At 43.4% G+C, this 25,091-nt stretch overlaps 3 protein-coding genes across 5 annotated transcripts; 1 reads left to right on the forward strand and 2 right to left on the reverse strand.

The window, feature by feature from the left end:
* The first annotated feature begins 341 nt into the window (after positions 1-341).
* supt20 (SPT20 homolog, SAGA complex component) lies at positions 342-12,538 on the forward strand. 3 transcript variants are annotated; one of them, XM_062406019.1, is made up of 24 exons: positions 342-353; positions 799-894; positions 1,048-1,083; positions 1,764-1,889; positions 2,450-2,576; positions 2,681-2,784; positions 2,966-3,082; positions 3,189-3,242; positions 3,400-3,539; positions 3,679-3,835; positions 4,158-4,214; positions 4,349-4,426; positions 4,848-5,017; positions 5,105-5,137; positions 5,252-5,363; positions 5,673-5,778; positions 6,019-6,165; positions 6,634-6,946; positions 7,025-7,140; positions 7,263-7,318; positions 8,067-8,177; positions 8,868-8,958; positions 9,510-9,598; positions 11,529-12,538. In XM_062406019.1, exons 2-24 carry the CDS (start codon positions 892-894, stop codon positions 11,673-11,675), a joined length of 2,490 nt encoding a protein of 829 aa, XP_062262003.1. In that variant the 5' UTR covers positions 342-353; positions 799-891; the 3' UTR covers positions 11,676-12,538. The 3 variants fall into 3 exon arrangements, with proteins under 3 accessions (XP_062262003.1, XP_062262004.1, XP_062262005.1); XM_062406020.1 differs by lacking the exon at positions 342-353 and having other exon boundaries at positions 803-894; positions 7,028-7,140; XM_062406021.1 differs by lacking the exons at positions 342-353; positions 9,510-9,598 and having other exon boundaries at positions 803-894.
* exosc8 (exosome component 8) lies at positions 12,455-16,882 on the reverse strand. The gene is made up of 11 exons (XM_062406022.1): positions 16,813-16,882; positions 15,635-15,671; positions 15,473-15,536; positions 14,965-15,038; positions 14,840-14,885; positions 14,301-14,406; positions 14,174-14,219; positions 14,001-14,097; positions 13,788-13,908; positions 13,602-13,708; positions 12,455-12,667 (listed from the first exon to the last, which is right to left on the reverse strand). The coding sequence occupies exons 1-11, from the start codon at positions 16,827-16,829 to the stop codon at positions 12,549-12,551; spliced, it is 834 nt and encodes a 277-aa protein (XP_062262006.1). The 5' UTR covers positions 16,830-16,882; the 3' UTR covers positions 12,455-12,548.
* Positions 16,883-19,813: 2,931 nt separating this feature from the next.
* Positions 19,814-25,007, reverse strand: LOC133969936 (prenylcysteine oxidase-like). Its single transcript, XM_062406669.1, has 7 exons — positions 24,665-25,007; positions 23,731-23,937; positions 23,429-23,603; positions 23,048-23,259; positions 22,617-22,757; positions 21,868-22,279; positions 19,814-21,687 (listed from the first exon to the last, which is right to left on the reverse strand). Exons 1-7 carry the CDS (start codon positions 24,771-24,773, stop codon positions 21,438-21,440), a joined length of 1,506 nt encoding a protein of 501 aa, XP_062262653.1. The 5' UTR covers positions 24,774-25,007; the 3' UTR covers positions 19,814-21,437.
* Positions 25,008-25,091: the final 84 nt, after the last annotated feature.

Genomic DNA, 25,091 nt, shown 5'->3' on the forward strand with positions numbered 1-25,091 from the left:
CCCAAAGTGTTCCGTGGACTCAAACACGTCACCCACCACCTCCTGAGTAGATTATGAATGAAGTTTTATTTTTCTGTGAACTATCGCTTTCATATAATTCATATATATACTTATATTAAAATGTCTTTTGTGGATTTGCTCGTTCTTCAACTTTAAACTTCTGTCTGGTGAAGCTCTTGAAGGAAACTTGTCTCCATCGAAACCCCGTTGTGAGGTGGCCCCGCCCACCGCCGCTCAAACCGGAAGTTTAGCTGTTGTTGTCACACTGGAAGAAAATGGCTGCCGCTCCGACTTTTTTTCAATGAAGACGCCGATATTTCAATTTCATTTGGTTTCGCTATGCAACCTCGAAGGCAAGTGCACCCCGATCAGCTAGCCCTGCGTCGGCCCGCGCCTCCGACGGGCGGAAACACCGTCAGCGGAGCGGGTAACTCGCAGCTCACCCACTGAGAACGGGTTAGCGTGCTAGCATTAGCCGCGCTAGCCTCAACGGCCACAGGCAGCAACGGGCTCGTCGCTGCTCAGCCTCCCGCTCGGCTGCGCTCTCGGTCCCCTCGCTGAAACGCCGCCGCCCGGGTTTATCCACCCGGGTTCAACCGACCGGACACGCATCGTGCCGGTGTTCGTTTCCCCCCAAAGTCTCCTCAGAGGATGAAATAGTTCCGCTCGCCAGTTTTTAGCTCTGGATGCTCGCGTGTGGCATCTTTCAATCGAGTGGCGTCAGAGCTGAGTGAACAACCTGCCAGTCAACCGAGGGATCTGTGTCTGTACTGATCTGTCATCTGTTTGTGTGTGCAGGGTGTGAATGGTCACTATAGGACGGTGACAGCGTGGGGCAGACAGGACAGCATCGTCTACCGTCCCTCGCCTTGCAGCTGGCGGTGGACCACAATGGTGAGCTCCATCTCCATCTGGTCCTCCACATAGCCATCCTCAGGGATGTTGTGCAGCGGATCAAATATTCCACCGCTGGTAAAGTTTCTATCTGACTTGTTTGAGAGTTCAAATTGTGACAAAAGCTGTTTCTCTCTCCCCCCCTCCCCTCAGCAACAAGTTTTGGAATATGCATTGGATCGAGCCGAGGTAAAAGCCATTATTTCATGTTATTCTTTGCAGGAAGAGGAAACCGCTTGTACTCTGGTATTAACATCCTTTCTGAGTGATCTGATCACAAGGGATCATTACTTAGTGCAGGTCTGAATGTGTCTTGAGATCCGATCACTAGAACCACAGTGGGGGACGGCTGTGGCCAGGAGGTCGGTGGTAAGATCCCAGTCTCTGCCATTCCATGTGTGAACGTGTCCTCGGCCATGATACCGAACTCCAAACTGCCCCTGATGGCTGTGCAGGCAGTGTGTGAGTGATGTATGGTCGAGAAAGTGCTGCACAAAGATGCACTTTGTGAAAGTGTTTGGGTGAATGACAAAACATTACCATAAAGCCCTTTTTAAATGGGCATCAAGACTAGAGGAGCACTATTTAAATACAGATTGGGTAAAAACAACCAAATGTTTATTTAACAGACACAAAATTACATTACTTTATTATTTGCATATAGCTAGGGGGGGTTGAGATCCGATCACAAGTGGTCACGGTCGGAACACATGCACTTAGCGCGCTCCAGTTGTGATCAAATCTCTCAGGACAGCAGTTAATACCAGGTCTGAGCGGGGCCTCTGTGCACCATGTGAACGCACTGACAATGTTACTCACACTCTCTCTGTCCCATCATCCATTAACGCAGTGTGTTGTCCATTATTTAGTACATTGTTGAAAGTGCTCGACAGCGGCCAGCCAAAAGAAGACTTACATCCGGCGGGAGGAAGAGTTTGTATCAGAAGCTCTATGAGCTGTACATAGAGGAATGTGAGAAAGAGCCAGAGTTAAAGGTTTGTATTACTTCACACTCAGTTATGACCAGATCATTATGGGCCGTGAATTTAAACCTTGTTTATTCCAATCTGCAGGGAGTGAGTGGACATTATTACTTTTAGAGACATTAAGCTGTGCATGAATTACCACTAATGCAAGAGAGGAAATTAGTTTCATATTGGAGATTTAATTATTTGTGAAACTGCATTTTCTACAGTAAGTCCTTTCCCAATTCAAAATGAAGTTTCAAAGTTCACAGTTTCAAGTCAAACCCTAGTTTTGTTTAGCTTTAATGAATCATAATATACAACTAAAATGACCTATGTCGTCAGATTGATTTAATCAACCAAGATTGTCTCCAAATAATAATTTGTTGATTCTTTACATCAGCAGCAAGAATAAATGCATGTTTACTAATATATGTAAAGTAAAAAATACCTGTCATATCTTTAACTTTATAAAAAATGGGAGTGGTTCAATTTTACGTTTTCCTTTAGAAAAGAATAGTAAATCTGTTTAAGAGATATTGCACCTTGTCTGCATTTTGTTTATCTGTTTATTTGTTGTCTTTCTGAAGAATTTGAGGAGAAATGTCAATCTACTGGAGAAGCTGGTGTCCCAGGAGTCTGTATCATGTCTGGTGGTCAACCTTTACCCTGGGAATGACGGCTATTCTTTAATGCTCAGGGGCAAAAATGGATCTGGTAAGAGAAACCGCTTCAGCAATTACCCAAGTCCATCAAGTTTTTCTTTGAATGTTTATGAAAATGGCATCATCTGCATTATTCACATCTGTCTTCTTTTATAGATTCTGAAACAATCCGTCTGCCATATGAAGAGGGAGAACTGCTGGAGTACTTAGATGCTGAGGAGTTGCCTCCTATTCTGGTGGACCTATTGGAGAAATCCCAGGTTTGTATGCATGCGTGTGTATTTGCATCCATCATGTTGTAGATAAAATATTTTAATTTAAATAGTACTCTAAAGTATATGTTACTAAATGGAGAGCAAGTGTATTCAGGTTTCAAGTTTTTGATATCTGGGATAGCTTTAAATCTGATGTTTGACCTCCATCATTTGCTTTGTATTTCAGGTCAACTTCTTCCACTGTGGCTGTGTAATAGTAGAGGTGAGAGACTACAGGCAGTCTGGAAATACCAAAATGCCGACTTACCAGAGCAGACACATCCTGCTGCGGCCAACCATGCAGGTAATATATCAGAATACGTAAAAGAAAAAAAAAAACAGATAAATAAATTGTAAAACAAATAAACTAAGAGCAAATATTTGTTCATATCTGTGTTTTTGCCCTACAGACTCTGACCTGTGATGTCCATGCCATGACTAGTGACCACCACAAGTGGTCACAGGTAAATAAGTCATCATGGTTTTTATCTCAGAGACACTTCAGTGTCTTGATTCGCCTCCTCGCTGTCTTTACTGGATCATAATCGTAGGCAGTTCTTTCTTTAAGCATTAGCACATTGCCCAGGAGTTTTCTGTAGCGTCTGTTTTTCTCCGTTGCAGGACGACAAATTGCAGCTGGAGAGTCAGTTGATTTTGGCCACAGCTGAGCCTCTGTGTCTGGACCCTTCCATTTCGGTCACCTGCACAGCCAACCGCCTGCTATACAACAAACAGAAAATGAACACTCGCTCCATGAAACGGTACAAAAGACACCCACCTGGGTTGGAGTCAGTACACTTAGAACGGCAGGGGGGAAAAATGCACATTTACCCATATTTTTCTTGTGAAAAAGAAAAAGCATTTGAAGATACATACTTCTTGTGTTTGTCTGCTTTATAGGTGTTTCAAGAGACACTCTCGAGCTGCTCTGAACAGGCAGCAGGAGCTGTCCCACCTGCCCATACCACCACAGCTTCGACTCTACGACTACCTACAGAGGAGGAAGGAGAGGAAACCTGCTCCCGTCATAGACCTGAAGATCTCAAAGATCGGAAATGTAGGAAATCAAAATACATCCAATAGGACAACCATAGTTACACTGCGTACCTACTCAGATATCATGAAGTTCACAGAGGCATTTTCCATTGAATAGACCTTCTCTCACATTATAAACATGGTAACCACCTGTTTGAGTGTCTCAACACTAACAGATAAAAATGAAACTTGAGCTTCAGCCAGGTTTAAATACATCTAAGTTCCCTGTTAACCATTGATGAGGAAAATCTCCTCACCTACTATTGGCCTGTTTTCATTGTGCTCTCTGACCTGCTTTTGCTCATTTTGTTTTCCCTGCTGCTCTTTACTGTCATCCCTTGCAGTGTGTCGACATGTGGAAGCAGAGCAACTGCCAACTAACTGTACCGAAGGAAATTGATGTGAGTAGTTCAGTGTTCCTCTGTGACACGTGCAAACATTTGAGCACACAGCACTTAAAACCCACACATCTCACTGTTCTGACAGTAATGCAGGCTGTACCAAACCAGATGGATTTGTTTGTGTGTTGCTTTAGGTGGAAAAGTACGCTGTGGTGGAGAAATCCCTGCAACTGGAGGATTCTCAGCCCACTACTGTGATCTGGCCTGCTGAGGTAAGTGTGGCAGCAGCATTAACAGGCTCTGAGGCTATAGATCAATGTTGGTTGCTGTCAGGAATAAGCGGTGGGTGGTGTGTAAAGTGTAATGCTCCATAGGAAACTAGAATGGCACTTAGTAGAACACAAGCCATCGCCAAGGCCCAACAGTTCCCTTAAATTCTTTCAGGCCGAACCAAACTGCACACACTCGTAGATATTAGTCCCATAAAGATGCCTGACGCTCTTTCCAACAACGTTAAGACATAAGTAAAATGTCTACTCCCTCGTCTGAACCATTCAATTTAATGTGTTCTTTTTTGGCCCATGTCCCATCCTTCTTCCAAGTTTTCTGTAAATCAGTTCTCACCTCGTTTTAAAACCATTTTCCTTCATATTTGTTTTGACTCAGTTTTCTTTGTGCTCTGTGTTTACACAGGAAGTTATAGATGACTACACTTTCGAGTGTGAGGTGGGGGGCCAAGCACAGAGGACCAAGGTGTCAATCTTCCAGGCGATGGGAGATCCACTAGTTTACGGGAAAATCTACTGTGCGAAAGAACCAAAAGCAGAGGAGGACAGCACAGACCTGAAGCTCATACATCCCCCGTAAGGACAGTCTCTTAGACTAATTCCGTGTACGTGACTGATTTTGAAATGCAACTCTGATTCTCATCTCTTTTGTCTTATTCACAGATTCCTCATAGGCTCGAAGATCGATGCAGACCGGTGAGTCGCCGTCTTTTCTTTGGTTCAGAAGCTTATCCTGTCAAATACATCATTTTCACGGATATATGCTATTTGAGAGCTTGGCATAAATTCTGTGTTATATCTTCTTGATAGGTTTCTTACTCAGTACAAAGGAGTGTATGAGAAAGATGTGAAGTGTCAGGTCAAGATGTCCCATAACTCAGGCAGCGTGGGACAGGCGCCTCCCTCCCCCAGCAAAGATGAGGTAAGGGCCTCTTTGCCTTTTACGTACGAAGAACCCAGCCGCAGCAGATTGTCAAAAACATACACAACAACAGGAAAATGTCCTTTAGTCCTGAAAATATCATCAATGTGCTCCCGATCCCTCCACATGGGCTCAATCCGAGATTCTCTGGGTTTCTTTACGAGGGGGGAACTGACTCTGACATTTGTGTTCTCACATACATTCCCTCTGGATAATTTATCTGGAGGAGTTCAGTGCATGTCTGGAAGCATCTATGCTTTCCGTGATGCACTGTGGTTAAGATACTTTTTGTTTGAATGTCATCTGCAGGGTGAAGGTATTTCTCCACAAGTCCAGACGTCTTTTTTGGGAAAAGGGGTAAAGCACAGACCCCCTCCCATCAAACTGCCTTCAGGATCGGGCAGCAGCTCCTCAGGTAAATCACGATGAAACCTACATTAGTCATTTGGTAGAAAACAGATACAGACCAAAGGGCAAAGGGATTTTTTTCCGAATATTCTGAGATTGAAAGATAAAAATGTGCATCCTTTGTCATGGCATTGAAAGGTGATCTGGAAATTGTAGAACACGAGAAAGCAAAGTAGACAAGATCTGCTTGTATACTTTCTGTTTATGAGAATGGTGTATTTATGTCAGCTCTGCATTTTCCCCTCAGGTAATCCATATAGTTCACAAATCACCAGTGGTCTGCTCAAGTGTCCTACTCCCCCTCCAGCCAAAAGCCAGTCTCTGAACAGGAAGCACTCTATGGAGCTGAGCCTGCTGTCGCCTGCTTCCCTGTCGCCCATGGGCTCCACACAGAGTGAGTAAAGACAAGTCTGACAAACCGTTTGGCTGCTTTCTGTCAACGGGCACAGCTACAGTTCTGAAAATGAGTTGTGTTGCAATATCCCACATTAGCTCCCAAGTTTTCCTGGAAATTAGTTTTTAAAGAAATTATAAAAGGCTTTTCGGGAAAGATCCTGGTCTTAATAAATGTAGAAGTAGAAAACTACTGGGACGTAAATGGAACTTTACAAATACAGAAAAAATTGCATCATCACAGACACTTTTCTATGTATTTTATAATATGTATTGTGACTAAAGCCAGCTGGCATCAGATTGTTTGAAACTGAACTCAGTTGTTGTTCGGGAAGTTTCTGTAAATGAATCAAGTACTGAACTGATGGAATTTGAGTTTTTTTATAAACTGTAGCCTTCACCTGCTAACGTCCCCCCCCCCTCTGTCTTCTTGATTCTTGTCTGTTTGATGCACTTTCTCCTCCGTAAGGGTCGGGAACCCCAAAGCCATCCACGCCCACGCCCACCAACACGCCGTGTTCCACCCCTCATCCCACCGACTCCCTAACTGCTCCTCTCTCGCTGACCCCCACCCCCTCAGACCCTCCCCTGCTTCAGAGCCAGTCGCAGCCGGCCCTGCTCACCCCTTTCACGCAGCAGCAGCTGGCTCTAAGCCAGCCGCTGCCCGTCATGACCATTCCTCTGCCCACCATGGGTACGTCCATCACCACAGGAACCACCTCGTCGCAGGTCATGGCCAGCCCCACAGGGCTGAACTTCATCAACGTGGTCAGCTCTGTCTGGTAAGAGAATCAAAATCTCTGATGCCATATTGTAGCTTGTTAGTCACTTTTCATGACCCTCCACTACTTTCTTTTTAGCAGTCCTCAGAACCTGATGAGCGGCTCCAACCCCATGCTCGGTGCAGGCCTTAACCTGGGTGGGATCCTGCCACCTGGAGGCCTGATGCCCACCATGCAGTCCGCAGTACAGAGTGGTAAGAGATTTCAATGTCACATTCCACAATGTGTACTAAAATCCTATGTGAGGAATCTGTGTCCCTGTGACCTGCAGAGAGCAATGACGAGATTAAGAGTTTGTTTGTGATTTGTTTTGCAGGGAGTCACTTTGGCCTGAACAGCAGCACCGGGTTGAGACCACTGAACCTCCTGCAGGTATGACTCTGTACCAGTTGCTCTGTGACACTCCCTGCTGCCTGAGCATATGTTTGACACCTTGAATAGTGTCGTGCTGCGTGTGAATCAGCTGCACGGCTTAAGTTCCTCACATGTTCTTTTCCCTGCAGCTCACAGTGTAGTGAAACCGGTTTAATGTAGTTATTCCAAAGCCACAAGGGTGTGTATATTTTAGTGTATGGTGCCCTGAATGAAATAGAACCACTCACCCTGACACCATTAAGGCGCGAGTATGCCTGATGGATTGATTGCATGGTGACGTCGACATGAGACCTTACCCTTTCTTACTCATGCAGAATCCCTTGTTTTTACCCGAAATCTCCCTTTAGGGGACATTTGGGAATATTTGTGTGCCCTCATGAAGGAGGGGTGACAGAAATGTATGTAGAGATGCCAAGTTGGAGTTGGGAGCTGCAGGGACCAGCCAGCCACAACGATGTCATTTCTGGTGCTTTCCTCCATATGCCAGGACGGGGCTGGGGAACATGAACAACAGTTACCCTCCAACTCCTGAGATGCAGAGTCTCTTGGCAAAAAGCTCAGTGCAGAGGAACTAAGCAGAAGAAGAATAGAGATAAAGACGCAGGTTGCTTCAAGAGCTTTGCCTTGAAATATCCCTTTTATGTCCTTTATAGCTTTGATATTGTGGTAGCAGTGATTGTGTAGTTACCCTGTGTTGTTTGACTGGTTTGTGTGTTCCTTTGCATGTTTTTTTAAACGTTCCCAGATCCCCACTGGTCCTCTCATCTTCAACTCTCTGCAGCAGCAGCAGCTCTCTCAGTTCTCCCCACAGCAGAGTCATTCGGCGACCTCCAGTCCTCAACAGCAGGGCGAGACGGTAAGACGCACTGCCACGTTTGCTTACAAGAATACACAGTTATCAGGGAAGTGATGAGTGAGCCAGTAACCTCTCTGGGCTGTGTTGGGCTGGATTGCCATACTGAAGCCAGAGCTCTAAAGGAAAACTCCTCCCAAAGAAAAGGTGGGGCAGCGATCTTTGGTCCAACAGGATAACGGCTGAAGCTTATTAACAAATATGGCTTTAGAACAAGAGTTTGAAATTTCCTTGGCGACCTAGCTGAAAGCCAGCGTTGAGTCACAGTGGAAAATCTCTGGACTGACTGACTTCATGACACATGTGGAGAGAAGCTCATACAAGAGCAGGTTTGAACAAATCTGCTTCAAAGAATAAAGGGAGAAAATCCCACAATCTCAACAGTGCCAAGCGAATACGGACATATTCCATCAGGCACTGTGGGAGAAGCTGTAACCACATGATGACGGAACCCTCACTGTTCTGGACTCACGGACGAGAACTAGTGAAATAAATATCAAGATATGTCTGTTATTAATTTGGATTCAGAGTTTGTAATTTTGGAGAAATGTTATAAAAAACAGTTAGATCAAGTGTTGTTCGTATCTTTGTATTCAAAACGTGGACGCTGATGGTTTTGAAGAAGTGAAGGTGGATTGTGTGTGTGTGTGTGATGACCTCACTGAGTTGTGTTGCCTCGGTTTCTCTCCGCAGGGCGACCAGGGGTCAGATCAAAGTTTAGGAAACCAGCAAACGGCCGTCATCAACCTGGGAGTCGGAGGCTTTATGTCTCCACAGGCAGCAGGTATGGACCACCACCCCCCCAGTCCACTCACACACACACACCATTGTCTCTTTGATCAGTCCTTTAACCAAAACCAGTTGACATCATACCACTAACTGGTACTAATAAGATCAGTTGAACTAATGTATTCATTATTGTAATCCCTGTACATTACCAGTCAACATGATGAATTGTTCCTCTTTGCGGAGCATGTAACAACTGACAGGAGAGACTCAACTTCCCCTTCTCCTCTGCTACATTTCCTCTTTTGTTTCTCTGTTGTTGCTTTTTGTTCCCCCCCCCCACACCCCCATCCTTATGTCTTTCCCTTTTTGCACTGTTCCTGTTCTCCTTCTCCACCTTCCTTGCTCACTCTAACCTTTCTGGGCTCAACCAATTCATACTATTTAAAAACCTCCATGGTCATTTACCTGTGCTTTTGACCTCCCTCCCTCCCTCTTTTTGCCTCTGTGAAATTTCTCTCTTCATACTTGGTTTCATTGCTTATGCATCTGTCACGTCCTTCCCTCTGGGGCGCCGTCCTCCTCTCCCTCCTCCTCCTCCCCCCTTAGTGCTGTCCCAGTTGGGCTGTGGGCTGGACGGGTCTGGGCGCCCGCTGCCTTCTCCAAGGCTTCAGCAGCAGCACCAGCCACAGATCCAAGTAATACAGCAACTTTAACATCTGTATACACATATATACATTTCTCTGAAGGAGACAAACACTGAGACTAGATAATCAGCCAACTGTCCCGGCCCTCGTGTAACCTTACTTGACAGGAGCTTCATATTTTCCTCAAACCTTTGGTAATATTTAAATATGTTTTTAACAACATGTTGCAAACAATGCACTTCTATGTTTTACAGAATAAAAATACATTTAAGGCTGAAGAGGCTGGATTTTCAGAACATTTAACATTTGAAAAATGATTGATCATATATGAGATAATTATCCATCTAAAATTAATGAAAACACATACAAATTCATAAAATAAAGGCCTTTGCACAATAGATGCTTTGTTTTTATTTGTGCGTTCTTAATATTTTTCAAACCCAAGCTCTCACTCAAGCGATGGAATTTCGCTTAGGAGGATTTGCTTCAGTTTATTTGTCTATTTATTGAATGTAATTGTCTGCAGATATTCATCAACTATTTTGTCTTAAACATATGATGTGATGCAGCCAACGTGAAGCTAGGATCAAACAGCAAAGGCCTTAACCCAGAATAAATCCCTCAATCATTTAAGTTTACTTCTAGTTGGACTTAAAACTATTTCACCATGGGTCTGATTTTCATCCAAATCCTCCATCACCACTTTCTCTGTTGAATTATTGTTTTGTATTTCTTTGTTGTAGATCCACAACATTCACTCCATCTTGTGTTGTGTGTTTGTTTGATATGTTTTTTGACAAAGATCACACTCGTCCCAGTGGTCCCAGTGGTCCCAGCGGCCAACTCTCTCTCTCACACACACACAGTCACACACACACGTACACCAGAGCTTGTGGCACTTCCCGGTGGCAGAGACTAACAGCGTGTGGAAGTGGGAGGCATGTTCTTACAAAGCACTTAGCAACATGTGTAATAGCGTTATCGGGTTCATACTGTTGAAGGGTTGCTGACTGCTTTAAGACAGATTACCGATGTTGGACTGTTTCACTGAAAGCATGAAGCATAAAGTGCTGAAAGATTCTTCTTTTCTTTGCCTGGTTGAAGTTGCTGACTTACTCTGAGCAGGAAGCACAGTTGCTGAGCTGCATGTGTGTTGTTGAGAGGATCCCGGCAAATAATCGGTGTCTTCAGAAGAGAACGCCACTGGTGCTGCTTGACTGTATCCTGCCTCCCCCCCACCCCACCCCACCTGTGTCTCTTCCTTCTCCTCACCTCCATCTGCAACCCATTAACAACTCCTTCTATGTTTCTCTACTCCTGTCCATCGTACCAGGCTTCAGTTCAGCTTCACTAACCCATGCCACTCATTATATTTACATATATGTCTGTGACACAGAGCATTGTGCTGGTAATCTGTTCCAGCTTCAGGCTACATCCACATTACTACGTTTGAGTTTGAAAAGAAAGAAGCAGAGCAGAGACTCAGATGTTTGTTGACGTAGCAGCGTGGCCTTTTCTGATTCGTCAGGCTCCTGTCACATGACCCTCTTCCGTGTAGAACGCAACATGGATTAATCAATTACGAGCTTCGCTGACTCCTGTTGTCTAAACTCACTAAACTCAGACTTTTACAATGATACAACTGTTTACATGCGGAAGAGACAAGCTAATATACAAGCAGTCTCTCTGAGTGTTCATGTTATATGCGCTTTTAATCGTTGGTATGAACAGATATTAAACTCGTGTGGGCAGATTGATTGAGTGTGAAACGTATTTTTCATACGACAATGTAGTGATATGGATGTGCCTCATTGAGGGAGTCTGCTCATCACTGGTGCCAGTGTTTCTGTAACGGTGCTGCAGAGGATCACACGTACCTCAGACCCACAGACCAAAACGTGCACTATGTTGTTTGTAGTAACGCAACTGAAACTGCCACTGACGTCCCTTGTTTTTCCATCTTTCTCTCTGCATGGGACAGTTGCAATTCTTGCAGCACCAAATGCAGCAGCAGCAAATGGCTATGGGAGCAGCGGCTCCTCAGGGGGGAGCACCACGGCAACATACCGCCAGCCAGCCAAGAAGTAAGAGGAAGAGGAGCACGCCACAGCCCCTCCCTAAATCATGACAGACTCAAAATCACACTAACAAAACACAAGAACATGAATGATCCATACTGTGCTCTTTGTCTGTCTCACTGTGGAGGCTGCAGGCGAAAAAAAGACGTTTCATTTGCCATTTGTTTGTCTTTTTCTAGCTGACAAATTCCTTTGTAATGATCGTCAGAGGTTTTGGAAAAACCCCAAACTGTATCCACCATGAATTATGGGCTTTTTTTTAGGACAGGGAGCCTTAGGCTTAAAGAACCGTAGTGATATTTTTACAGAAGAAGAAAAATGGTTCTGGTAGTTTGGCTTCCTCAGTAAAACATTGTCCCATCAGGAAGACCAATTCGTTTTGTGGCCTGAGAGGATCATGAATGCACTGAGGATTCCTCTGGAGCCTTCCTGGTCCTCACGCCTCTGACTGGTTGACCCCTCCCCCCTCCCCCTGGTAGAAACTGCCCTGTAAGCAAGGATCCCATCTGAGCTCAACACCAAATCCTCCACACAGCCATTACATGTGAACATGCAAATCTGATCCTGGAGCAGTGCCTGGGGGCAGCTCTCTACCTCTCAGTCTGTTGGAAGTCCTCCTTCTGTAGGCGACCCCGACACAGGGCTCAACCAAGGTCTCAAGATCAACATGCAAGATGATGAACCTGCTTTGGAACAGCACATTTTGAAAAGGCTTTTCTTTTTAAAATGAGATCAGGAGCAATGAGCGTATTCTTACAAAACATCATTTGAGTGTGTGTGTGTGTATGTGTGAGATGTTTCCGGACACTATGAAATACTTTTTTAAGCAGTCTTTGTCAGCAGTTTTATTGTTATTAAAAAGAATATATATTGACAGTGGAAAATACAGCTTTTAGATAAAACAAAGCTTGGTCTGAGGCTCTTTATTGATCTGTCTTCACACTGTGTAGGACTTTGTTGATGAGTTTCTGGATCTCTCTCTGTCGCACTGTTGCTCGGCTGATGCACTCCTGCAGCTTCTCTCCTGACAGGGACGTCCCACCTGAGCCAGAGGGAGAGACGTTTCAGAGGGAGGTTCTTTCCTCATTCAACTTCATACAGGGTTTCTGCAAATATGTATGAAACCGGCACAAACAACAAAAACGACCCCTAACAAACAAATCATTACAAATCTCCTGATATTTTTCTGAAAAACTAAAAGATGAGAAAATTCAAGATTATGCTCCTGATTCCAAAACTCTGGGAATTTAAACTGCCTTTTACTTCATATATTTTCTATAGAATCCAGCAACAGAGAGAGAAGTGGGATATAATTCAGAGCTTTTCATTTGTTGATTATTCATAGCAGCTTTTTACATTAAACAAAGCTTAATTAAAATGAGATTGCTGGTTCTCTGACGTGGAATAGAGATGTTTCCTATTTCATTCCCTCTCCTCCCTGCTCTATGTAACATCAGTTGCAGCGAGTTGAAGAAAAGCTGACTGCAGATCAGTTACAAAGACTTAAAAACTATTTAAAACAAGAGTTTATCTTTAATATTCAGCAGGAAACTTTTAAAATATGAAGAATTCTAAACAGACTGGTGGATTTGTTACAGTTGCAGATCATGGGTAATATCCACCGATCAAATCAAAAATAATTTGGACAGAATGAGTCCCCACATAAGGCTTCAGGGGGCGCTGTTGATCAATAAAAGTTGCACAGCTCTGACTGAAGCGAAGAATCATTTCCACTTAAAGCTCCAACACTTGAGCCTCTATTCCTGCATCATCTGCAACATAACCTCAGATTTACTCTTGTTTTCATATTGGTTGATTGATTGATTAATTAATTAATCAAGGGATGAACTAGTTTCAATGCAAGATTCGTGCTCTTAAAACAAACTGGATGGTTGAACATCCTTCACAGCTCCGGGAGTTCCTCATGAGGACAAACACCAGCGAGAAGCCAGTCACCTCCCTCTGCGCATTCTGACCTGGTTTGTGTAACGAGCAGAGTCGGCTTTCTTCATCCGTCACCACAGCGAGCTGAGCGGTCGCCAGACTCTCCTCCTCGGCCGTGGGGTCCACGATCAGAACGGAGCTGCACACAGATCCAGAGTCAGATGCACTAACACAGAACGATGTTTTCACCTCGAAAAACTGAAAAACCCGTCACTTACTCATCAAAGATACAGAAAGAGGTGGCGACTGGATGTTTGTGGATGTGCAGCCCACGTCTCTTCTCTAGATTGACCTCTGGTGCACTGGTCTCTGTGCTGATAGTCACATCAGGGAGTTGCGCTGTGGGCGAACAGGAAGCAGTGAAGTAAACTTACGGATGATTATGAAAAGCAGCTCATAAAAAGAGAGTGGTCACTTTTTATAGCACGTACTGTTCTTCAGAGCAGCCAGCAGGGCAACGATACAAGCGTCCAACAGGTTCCCATCGTAGTCGAGACACATCAAGTCACAGTAGAGCACCCAGCAGAGCTGCAACCACAACCAGCACAGTCAGAACCAACCGTCCCAATCTTTACAACTGCAGCATTGCACGTGCACTACTCACCTTTCCTCTTTCAATGCACAAGTCCTCTGTTTGGATCACCTCAGAGCTGCCAAACCCAGATGAAAACATGGAGGTTAATGAAAGCGTAAAGGCTCTGATGAAAGCTAAGAATTAAAATCTGAGGCACCTTTCGATCACATCTGCGATGAACTGGCTGGCGGCCTGGGCCTGTTCTCCTGGCGGACCCGGTCGGAAGCGGGACGAGCACAGAGGCGGCAGGTCCACGTTGGGCACTAACGAGGACGGACAGAGAGCTGCAGTCAGTGATGGGTTGTTCATTAGGATCAGAATGGTGAATACACGAGACACATATACAGTCTCATTAGAAACACAATTAGACACAGATCGATCAATCTGTCCAGAGAGTCAAACTTCCAACATTTGTTGGTTTGTAAATTAAGCAAAAACTATCCGGACAGATTCCCATGAATCTTAGTGTAAGGATGTGATGTGGCTGTATCTGCATCCGGGGCGGATCCAGGGTCCTTTTCGCCACTTTCATAAACATTGTGAAATGTGCAAGAATGAAAGAAAATAGGAATGTTTTGGGGAGTTATATTTACGAGTGTGTGCAAATAGTATTTTAGGTGAGTTTTGGGTCGGGTCCATATTCACACAGAGCACTTCGCCTGACTCCTGCTCCTGAGCTCTTCATGCTGTACTTACCAATGTAGCCTTTACCAGGTGCCTCCACTGGAGGATTCGTCAACTCCTGCACAGGAAGAAAACACGAGAGTAAACATCGGTTTATCTGATCCAGAATCAGTGAAGCGAGCTTCGTGATCATATACCGCTTTAATCCCACAGATCACTGTCGTGTTTCCCAACTTCACCAGAGCGGAGCCATCTGCCGTGGATATGGACCCTGAGCAGAGAGGAAATATTACACACACACACACACACACACACACACACACACGTTTGTGTCACAGATCATTCATCAATGACCCTGAAGGAGCAGAAATGAACACGCAGTGACCTGAGAGCCATAAACAAAGTAGTGCAATAGTATTTTGCATTTGTGTAAACGTGACTGATCACTAACGACTGTTTAGCATTGATAATAATTCAGACAAATAATAATAATAAAAAAAAATCTCTACAATCGTTCAAAAACCAAACTTTCTTCTGGTCTTGACGAGATTAACTAATTTTGGTGAAAGTTGAATCTATTTAAATGTAAAGGTTGTTTTTAACTTCAACTCTTATAACCACTCAGAATGCTGTTATGTTTTAAAATAAGTAAAACAAGCTGTTTATATAAATATGGAGCTTAATTCCATTGGCTCTGCGTCTCACCTATGTTCAGTGTCGTGGTTCTGAATTCTGACAACTCTCGTCCATCGGGTCTGCAGTTTTCTTTCTGAAGGGGGAAACGTTTTGATGTTATATTGTCGTATTAGAAATAAATACTAATGTGTAAAGTCAAACGACAGAATGTGTGTGTTTTCAGTCACTGACCAGGAAGCTCCTGTGGTACTCCAGAGGCTCAGCAGTCCTGTAAGAACAAAGGAGGACACCGAGCTTAATGGCTGCCACCGTCATGGTTTTAAAAATTATCAAATAGTATTAAAAATACAAACAGGGCTCAGATTGAGTGGAAACAAAGAAGAAACACAAAGTACAAATATCATGAAAACACAAAAAGGAAAAAGAAACAACAAATACAAACAGAATTAGGGAATCTATCAGAATATTTTATCTAGTAAAGAAAGTAGCTTAGGAGTTTTAATGCATTCTTACCAGGACTTTAAATTAGGATTTTTAATATCTTTATTTATTTATACAAAACTTCCCTAATAACAGCAAAGTAGATAAATTAAAACAGTGTGTGTTTTGTTGTGTTTGTGCACTGGATCTAGTGTCTTTTACTTTGTTGTCGATGACGACAAAAACTTTTTAATTCCTAAGTCAAATTTCTAACTTTATTAATCCCACACCAGCAGACAGTCAGAATGAGGAATTAAAAATAACCGATAGAATTTGAATAACTAAATAAAAACACAAAATCTGTACATAATGTGCACCTGTAACTAATATAAATATTGTATAGAAATATATTTGAGTAAAGTGCAGTGTCACTGAACGACTGCACAAGGGTGTAAACTGTATTTGTGTATTATGTCTAAGGAGATGTTGAAATGAACAAATCCATATACGAGCATATATATAAAATGAGTATATAATGATAGTACAACAATAAAATAATAATAATGTTGAATAGAAAAAGGTATGTGGCTGTATATATTTGGTTGAGATTCACAATAAGAGGTTTGCAAGTGGAATAACATAAGATAAAATAACATAAGATAAAATAATATAGGATAATATAATATAATTGGTAAACGTTAAGTAAAAACTGTAACCGATTGTCTGACTGTCAGAATCTAACCCTGTGGACTGAAGTCAACACAGAAAGAGACTCGAACCATCACGAATCCATCAGATCCGCTTCACGTCTGCGATTCACCGACACCAGGTTCGAAGCGCCGCGGTCACAGCGCCCCCTAGTTTCTGTTTCTATCGACTAGTAACGTCCTGTTCTTCCTGCCTGTGTGTGTTAAACACGACGTGAGAGTAAACCGCGTCTTTAAAGAGACACATGTGTGGTGAAAGAGCCGAGGTCCGAGGAAACTCACTTGAAACCGGCCGCCATGATGTTTTGGTGTACCACGTGGGTCTGGTTTCCGCATTACGGTGGCCTGGAAGGAGGGAGGCTCATATGCGATGGTCCCACTTTGTCCTAGGATGGAAAACTGCGGTCGAGCCGATCGAGCCAGCCGACACTCGCGTCTCTGTGGTCAAATCAGCCGACACAGATATTCTACTGTTGACATGGAGTATATACAAAATGCATAATTGAAAAAGAAATGGATTGGATTATATTCACAGGAAGTATCTATCGTCTCACATGTCATTTTTATGAATAGCATTTTTGACTGTATCAATTTAGAGATTTTATAAAATAAAAGTCACACATTTTGAGTTTCAAGTAGCTAAAATCTGTATATATAATAATAATAATTCCAGAGAGAGACTACCTACATACTGAATAACAATTTTTACTGTATAGATTTAGAGATTCTTCAAAGTAAAGTCCAACATGTGTACAATCAAATCAGTTCATTTCTGGATATTTCAAATTAATGTAAAAACACTTTGCTCAATAATCTCAGAGAGAGACCGATATGCCTGTGTCCAGGACCTCCCTGACTACCTACATACTGAATATCAAACATATTCACCATGGAACAAGCGTAGACCCAGACTTAAGATGGCAGTATTACATCTACCAAGTTCGAGGGGTGGCCTGGACTTACCTAATATTAAAATTTACCAACTTTGTGCCCATTTAAGATTTGTAAACGACTGGGTTAAGGGTAAAACTTCAATCTGGATGGATATTGAGACAGCATTATCTCAGTGCAGACTAAGTGATCTATTATTTTTTAATACTTTTAAATAAATCAAAGCTTTCTGTGCAAACCCTGTAACAATCAACACTCTAAAAGCATGGCGGCTTGTCCACCGCCTTGAGGGAAGATCAAATATAACATCCATTTTCACCCCAGTAATTAATACTCCTGCTTTTCGCCCAGGTTCTTCGGAGCCTGGTTTTCGACATTGGTCTAATAAGAATATTAAATCCCTCAGTGACCTATTGTCAGATGATACGCTTATGTCATTTGAACAGCTTACTAACAAATACAAATTGTCCAAACAAGATTTCTTTCGCTTTTTGCAAATACGGCATTATATCACTCATAGCACAACCTTTATTGATCACCCTGAAATATCTGCTGTTGAGAGGATTCTGTTTCATTAACAATTGAAAGTGTCTCTGAGCTCATTTTACCATGTACTTAATGGTTTTTCTACTACTGGTGCGCAGGGGGTCAGAGGTGTGTGGGAGAGGGAGTTGTCTGTGACCATAGATTAAGACAAGTGGGATACCATTTGGTCTCTTGCAAAAAAAGATTTCAATTTGCACTCGGACAAGAGAAATACAATTTAAGATTTTACACAGATTACATATTTCCCCTCACCGCAGGCATTTCTTCAACCGCTATCTCTCCCCTCTGTGTCTCTAGTGTAAAACTGATGTGGGAACTTTAACTCATTGTTTCTGGTCTTGTCATAAACTTATTGGGTTGAAATTACAAGTGAAATAGAGAGAATTTTTCATATTAATATAGGAATGGACCCCATATCCCTGATTCTAGGTCTCCCAAGTGACTGTTTGAAAACAGCAGTCAACAAAAGATTGTATAATATTTTGACGTTTGCAGCTAGGAAAAATATTCTTTTGCAGTGGATCAGTGACAAGGTCCCTTCTGTCTGTGGTTGGCGCAAAATAATTGTTGACCTGATCCCTTTAGAATATCTTACCAACGTAATACATCACAGTGTAGATCAGTTCTACAGAGTGTGGCGCCCATTTTTGGACTATATCGGTCCAGACCTTTCCTCCACCCTGTTAAAAGGATTGCCTAGGACTTAAACGACATTCGTTTTACTGTGTGATTCACCACCCTTGTATCATGCCATATGTTCATCCTTCATGTAAGAGCTGTCATGTATGTTTTGTGTTTTGTTTTGTGTCTAGTTTTGTAGACACTGTTTGTTTGTTGAATGGAAACAAAAAACTGCAATAAAAACAATGAAATAAAAAAAAACATATTCACCGTTCAAGATATTTTTCATAGGAAAGTCCAACATTTTCACTGTGGAATATTTAATTTCTGGATATTTCAAAGTAAATTTCAAAGATATTTTTCAAAGTCCTAAACACAGGCATATCAGACTCTCTCTACCTTGCGCAAGGATGACACGCAAATTCGTGTGGCGTTCCTCATTTTGTTCTATTTTTGTTCTATATTCGTTCTATTTTTGTTCTATTTTTGTTCTATTTTTGTTATCTTTGTCCTACTTTTGCTCAGAATGAGAAGGGAACTGCAGGTGTCGGGCTCCCTCTTGTGGTTGACCAACAGCATCACAGCCACCGTACTGGCCTGAAGCAGACGCTAGATGGCGCCATTACACTTGAGAAAACCCTGGTGCAAGCTCTGTTTCTAGGATAAATAACTAAAAGAGGAACTGTTTATCAAGATTACGAACATTGGAGAATATAATTATGATTCAAACAAAAGGAAGATTAAAATAAATCATGAAGCTGAGTAAAGACACACAAATACAGGACAACACATTTCAAAATGATATTCAATCATATATCATTCACACACACACACAGACAGACCTTACATATTGTTTGCTTAGAACAAAAGGTCTATAGGAAATGTAGCCAGGAAGTTGATTCCTCTCCCTGTTTGTTTCTCTTAATTTCAATTTAAAATGAAGATCACTTACTTATAACTGAGAACTTTAACTTTATTTTATCTGAACTTTCAAGTAAAGGAACTGATTTAAGTCATTCAAATACACAGACTGTACCTTGGATTTTGCAATGGCGTCCCAGTAGGTTGTGTAGGAGCTTTCAGCTTCATCACATGGTTTTCATCTTGATTAACTTTATGAGGACTCCTAAAAATGTGCTGAGCTAGAAATGATGTTAACAGATCCATCATCATGACAACAGAGCAAAGTCCATGAAGAAGACTGTGAAAAAAAAACATGTTTCCATAATGCTCATTGTGTTTATTTGCTTTTCCTCTGACATCGAATCTAGTGGATACCATTTCTACATTTGTACATACAGTAAAGCCGTAAAACATCAGCTGTGCAGAACAAAAGAATGAAAAAGCTTTTATTTTCATTTCAAAGAGTTTTCTTATCACAATCACACCCATCAACCGTAGCCCTTTTAATGTGAACAGTCCAGTAATCCATTTCAGTCAAAATACACAGTAAATCCACACAATAATAAAAGAAGGCATTTCTCTAAATTTTTTGAAGATAAACAACAGTTGGTGGTTTCTTATGAGGCCACCTTATATTTGTCAACACTATCCATTGCTGGAAGTCGTATATGGTGATGGTGGTTATTAGAAGTACCTATTCGAATGATGGTTGGGTCGGGGTCTTTCTGTTTGCGTGAGATAATCTGGAGTCTTACCCAAATCCCAAAACATGCAGATTGTGGGTTAGGTTCATTTGAGAGTCGAAATTGCCGATAGGCGTGGATGTGAATAATTGTGTGTCTCTACATGTTGTCCCTCCAGGGACAAAATGTTCCCCACCTCTCGCCCAATGTCAACTGGGATTGGCTCTAGCAACCCTGTGTCCCTCAAAGGAAAAGCAGTATAGATAAATGATGGATGGATGGATGAATCTCCACTGGGTTTTAGGGATTGAGACAAAAAGCGGATAGTGTCATGATGACCACCAGCAGTGAGCTTGATGGCTCCAATCCCCCCCGAAGAAAGACATGTTTTTTTCCCAGAGGATTGTGCCACTAAAGCAGGCGGAGAGGGGAGATGATGAAATACTCAAATAGAGCAGAGCACCAGTGGCCACTACCGGGAGTCATAATAAATAATGATTTTTATTAATTTACAAAAATGCTACTGAAATATGATTAACGACATCGCCTGTGTTACGACAGCCGGTCCATTAAGAGTGCGATGACGCCGGCGTTGCTGCAGTTGTGTCTTTTGAGACGTCAGTGCTGGTTAATGTGCCTTGAGTTAAATCACTAGCTGCTGCAGCACAGACAAAAAGCAGCCGCTCAAGTGTCTCGCTCATCTTTTGAGTCTTCAGCCCATGAGTGCCAAAAGCTCTTCACGTGCAAACAGGAATATTAAATTACAGAGCACCAGCAACTCTTAAAGAAAGCAATCTCCCTCCAGTGCATTCACTTTCTACTGAGATAAATATCAGCTGGTGGTTCCCACTGTTGCTTGGTTTCCTTTATTTCTGGAGAAAAGCTGCCTGCAGCAACAATTCAACCACCAGCCAATCACTTATCAATACGCCAACATGCCTCATATATTTGATGTGTCCCAGGCACAGTAAAAAAAAAGATGCAATTAGCAAAATCAAACTGTCTTTTACTGAGTTGTTTTTCTGTTTGCATCCACAACATGTTACTGGTTCTGTATAAAGCTGATACCCCCACATGCCCTGGTCCATTCAAATCCACTCTGGCACAGGGTCCTGGGTTGGATCTCAGTTCTTCGGAAACCATTGCACCTCTGAAGACCTTTTATTTTTGAATGCGCAGTTACCCAGAAACCATCTCTCCCCCTTTCTTCCACAAGCACTGAAGTGATGTGCACCCTCACTGAAGCGTGTTGTGACATTCAGGTCATAATTCCGTCTTGATTCTGTGCATCAGATCTCTCTGGTCCACCATGTCCACCTGTCTGTTCCAGCGGTGGTAGGCCAGCAGGGCGATGTTCTTGGCAGCCACCGAGCTCATCTCCATGGCGCTGCCGGCCCACTCGATGCCGTTGAGGTAGTAGAGGTTGGGGTGGAGCTCCACAGGCGGCAGGCCCTGGCTGCTGCTGTAGTGAGAGTAGGGCTGCCACTCTGTCTCCTGCACCGAGTAGTACGACCTAAGACATGAGAAGAACAACACATAAGCAGACTTGAATATGAATATTTGCTCAGACAATATCAGCTTATACATTAAAATATAGTTAAAAATATTCTGTTCCTTTTAAATTTTCTGAATAAAATGGAAAACAATAGTTATTTGTAACCATGACGACTTATAGAGGAAGGCAGCGTCTGACCTGAAGAGTGTTTTGAGCTGAGACTTCTCCAGATGCTGTGGCGAGAACACTTTGTAGACGCCAGCCTCTTGCGGCTGCTTACGCCGGAACCCTGACGAGATGTTGACGGGACAAACGCTCGCCACGCTGTTGAAGAACACATCGGGGGTCTCAGATGTCAAGATGCTGGCGAAGGGGAACAGGCGCGGGTCGGGGAAGCCGAAGAAAGAGGTGTTGAGGTAGCCGTGGACGATGGTCGCTACAGTGCTGTGGTAGTTTCCGGGGAGCTGGTCAAAGGGAGGCGTGAAACCCTGGAACTGGAATCCAGACTCGACACTGGCAGGGAGCGGCGTCGCCAACACGACGATGTCATACAGCTCTGATCCCGTTCCTGCTGCCGTGGTAAAGCTCAGCTGGTACTGGAGCGACTCCCCTACAGGAAAAACAAATAAGGTCAGTGTCAACACTATATTCAAATCACTTTCACTAATTTCGGTGTAAATGAGGTACAAGTTAACATTTGTTCCCAAGATGTTCCCTCTTGAGATGTCATGTTCACAAGGATGGGACAGAAAACCCCAAATAATAATTTGATTTACCACAATTATGTCCCTGCCATGTACAAGCGTTATTATATATGCTGCGTGGGGACAAACCCTCTGGACTGTTTGATTGCTGCCACTCCAAAAGCTGAAAATCCATTTAAATCTGTATAAAAATAAGTAGGTTGCTCAGTGTGGTCATATTCAGACACTATCAGGGTGAGGTACCTGTCTGGATGGGGGAGATGGTGTTGACTTCTGCCTGCAGCAGGTTAGCATTAGCCATCTTCAGCAGGCCAGAACACACCAGCTTGTTTCCTCCTTCCACCGCCCACTGGTTGTTCTGGGCACCAGCTAAAGACACAGCACCTGAAAAACACACACACACAAACAAACAGACAGTCACTCACAACAGACAGTGTCAAGTTCTATAAGCTAATTAAAAGCTGTTCCCATGATCCACAGCCCCCCCTCTCACCTTGCTTTCCTCTCTGCTATTCTCATCCTCCTGATCCTCCCACCCTTGTATCCTGCGTCTCCTCTGTTTCCTCTTTCTTTCCTCTCTTTAATGTTCGGACCCTAACTTCAACAGTTTAACCTTCCTCTCTTCACTCTCCACCTGTAGCCAGACATTGACTCCAGTGCTCATTTCATCTGACCTATGAATGCTGGGATGCTGACGTTCTGCCCGTAGTTGACCCTCATGACGGGTGCGATCACGTCGTCGATGAAGCGCTGTGACACGCCCAGCTCCAGCAGCGAATCGGAGAGCGGCCTACGTGTCATGTTGATGAAACCACTCCCTCCCAGAGAGTCCAGCAGCTCCTCCACCGAGCTGAAGGCGTAGCCATGGGCCTGGTACTTGTAAATCCTTTAAATTGCATGTGGACACAGATGGACATACCACGTGAGTCAAAGGAAAAGTCTGTGCATCACCGATAAACATAGAGAGATATAGATATGCTCACTGCAGCCTCCTACAGAGACAACGGTGTGTGCATGTTCATGAGACTAAACCACAAGTCATATTTCTGGCCTACCTCATAAATTTCTCCATTATTTCCTCCACCCACATCTGCAGGCGTATGAAGCTGATGCCGTAGCGCCACCACAGTCGGAACAGATCCAGCAGGTACCAGTCTGTCTCCTCCAGAATCATCTCCTTGCCGTTAAACACTGCTGTCTTTCCTGCCACGCTGCGGCGGTACTTCATACCTTCAGGGGCCAACACAAAACGACACAAAGGGCAAAACAGACACAGGTGGGAAAAAAAAAGTAGAGATAACTATATTTCTCATTAAATTTCACAAACCATGACGTGTGTGTGTGTGCGTGGACCCACCAAGCTGTTTGACAAACTCCTGCATGTGGAGGTTCAGGGAGTGAATGATGGAACCTCCAGACTCGTAGTCATTGTGATTCACGGTCACGGTGGCAAGACGACCGCCGACCTCACCCTTCTCAAATACGTCCACCTGCACCTCAGGACCAAAGTGCTGCCGCAGGAAGTGGGCCGTGGCGCTGCCTCCTATCCCCGCCCCGATCACCGCTGGAGCACAGAGGAAGATGACATCAGAATGTGATCGTCACAAGGATTTCTCTATCTCTCTATAAATGTATAGATATATAGATATATATAGATAGATAGATGTTTAGATAGATGTATAGAGAGATAGACAGATATATAGATCAGATAAATAGATGGATAAATAGATATAAATATGTATTTAGAATTGATGTGTTACAGCAGCTATGTATCAGGAACATAACACTATATAAAAATTACATTTATAAGATGTATATTGTGTATAGTGTTACATTTGTTGTTGTGTTTTAACACATTTGATTTTAATTTAATTCTCCTGCACCTGTCATTTGCTTATTTTGGAGTTGTGTCCTTTTTAGAAAAGGATCTGTCTGACATTGTTATATCCAGAATTATTTCCATTTTATTAAAATCCAAACCCTTTTGGACAACTAACCAGATTTGGATGATCTCTAATTATTGGATATCATATTTGGATGAATGGGGCCACATGGGGTCCTCAGTAAAATCTATTAAAAACAAATTTACCTTTAACATCCCTTCAAAAGTAGCTGTCAACACATTAGCTTCATGTAAATGAAGCTGCAGTAGCACACAGAGATCAATATAACGTGTAAATCAGGGGGCTTCCAGTTAAATGTCTGTTTATTAGCTTATTAGCCTGTAGCTGGATGCTAACGCTAGCTACAGCCAGCGGGTGGCTGTGGTGATTTGACCCCGGCTTCCTTGCCTATTTTCGAAGGCGGAGCTGCGTCGACGGAAGCGAGTCCCTCGGGATCCCCTACAACCGAGCAGGCGGAGAGCAGCGCGGCGAGCAGCGGCAGCAGAGAGCCGTCCATAGCGGCAGTAGAGCCGGGAGGAGCCGGGGAGGAGAGGAGCCGCGGCGGGTTCAGCTCCGGTCAAAGCTCCACCCTGTTTTTACTCGGTTCAACCCTCCGTGTTCATCAGTTGTATATTTAAATGGAGCTGAGGGGTCGTGAGTAGAATCACATGAACGTGATGGTGGCGACTTCCCTGATGGACCGTTTACATCCGGCAACATGACGTCACCAGAACCGCAGCCTCGTCTCAGCCAATCACAGCCGTCTGAGCTCATGCAAGCGTGTACGCGCTGTGTGCATGGTTCCGCGATACTGCAAGAGTGACGTCGGACATCA

This window comes from Platichthys flesus, chromosome 15, assembly GCF_949316205.1.
Source record: "Platichthys flesus chromosome 15, fPlaFle2.1, whole genome shotgun sequence".
Lineage (NCBI taxonomy): Eukaryota > Metazoa > Chordata > Actinopteri > Pleuronectiformes > Pleuronectidae > Platichthys > Platichthys flesus.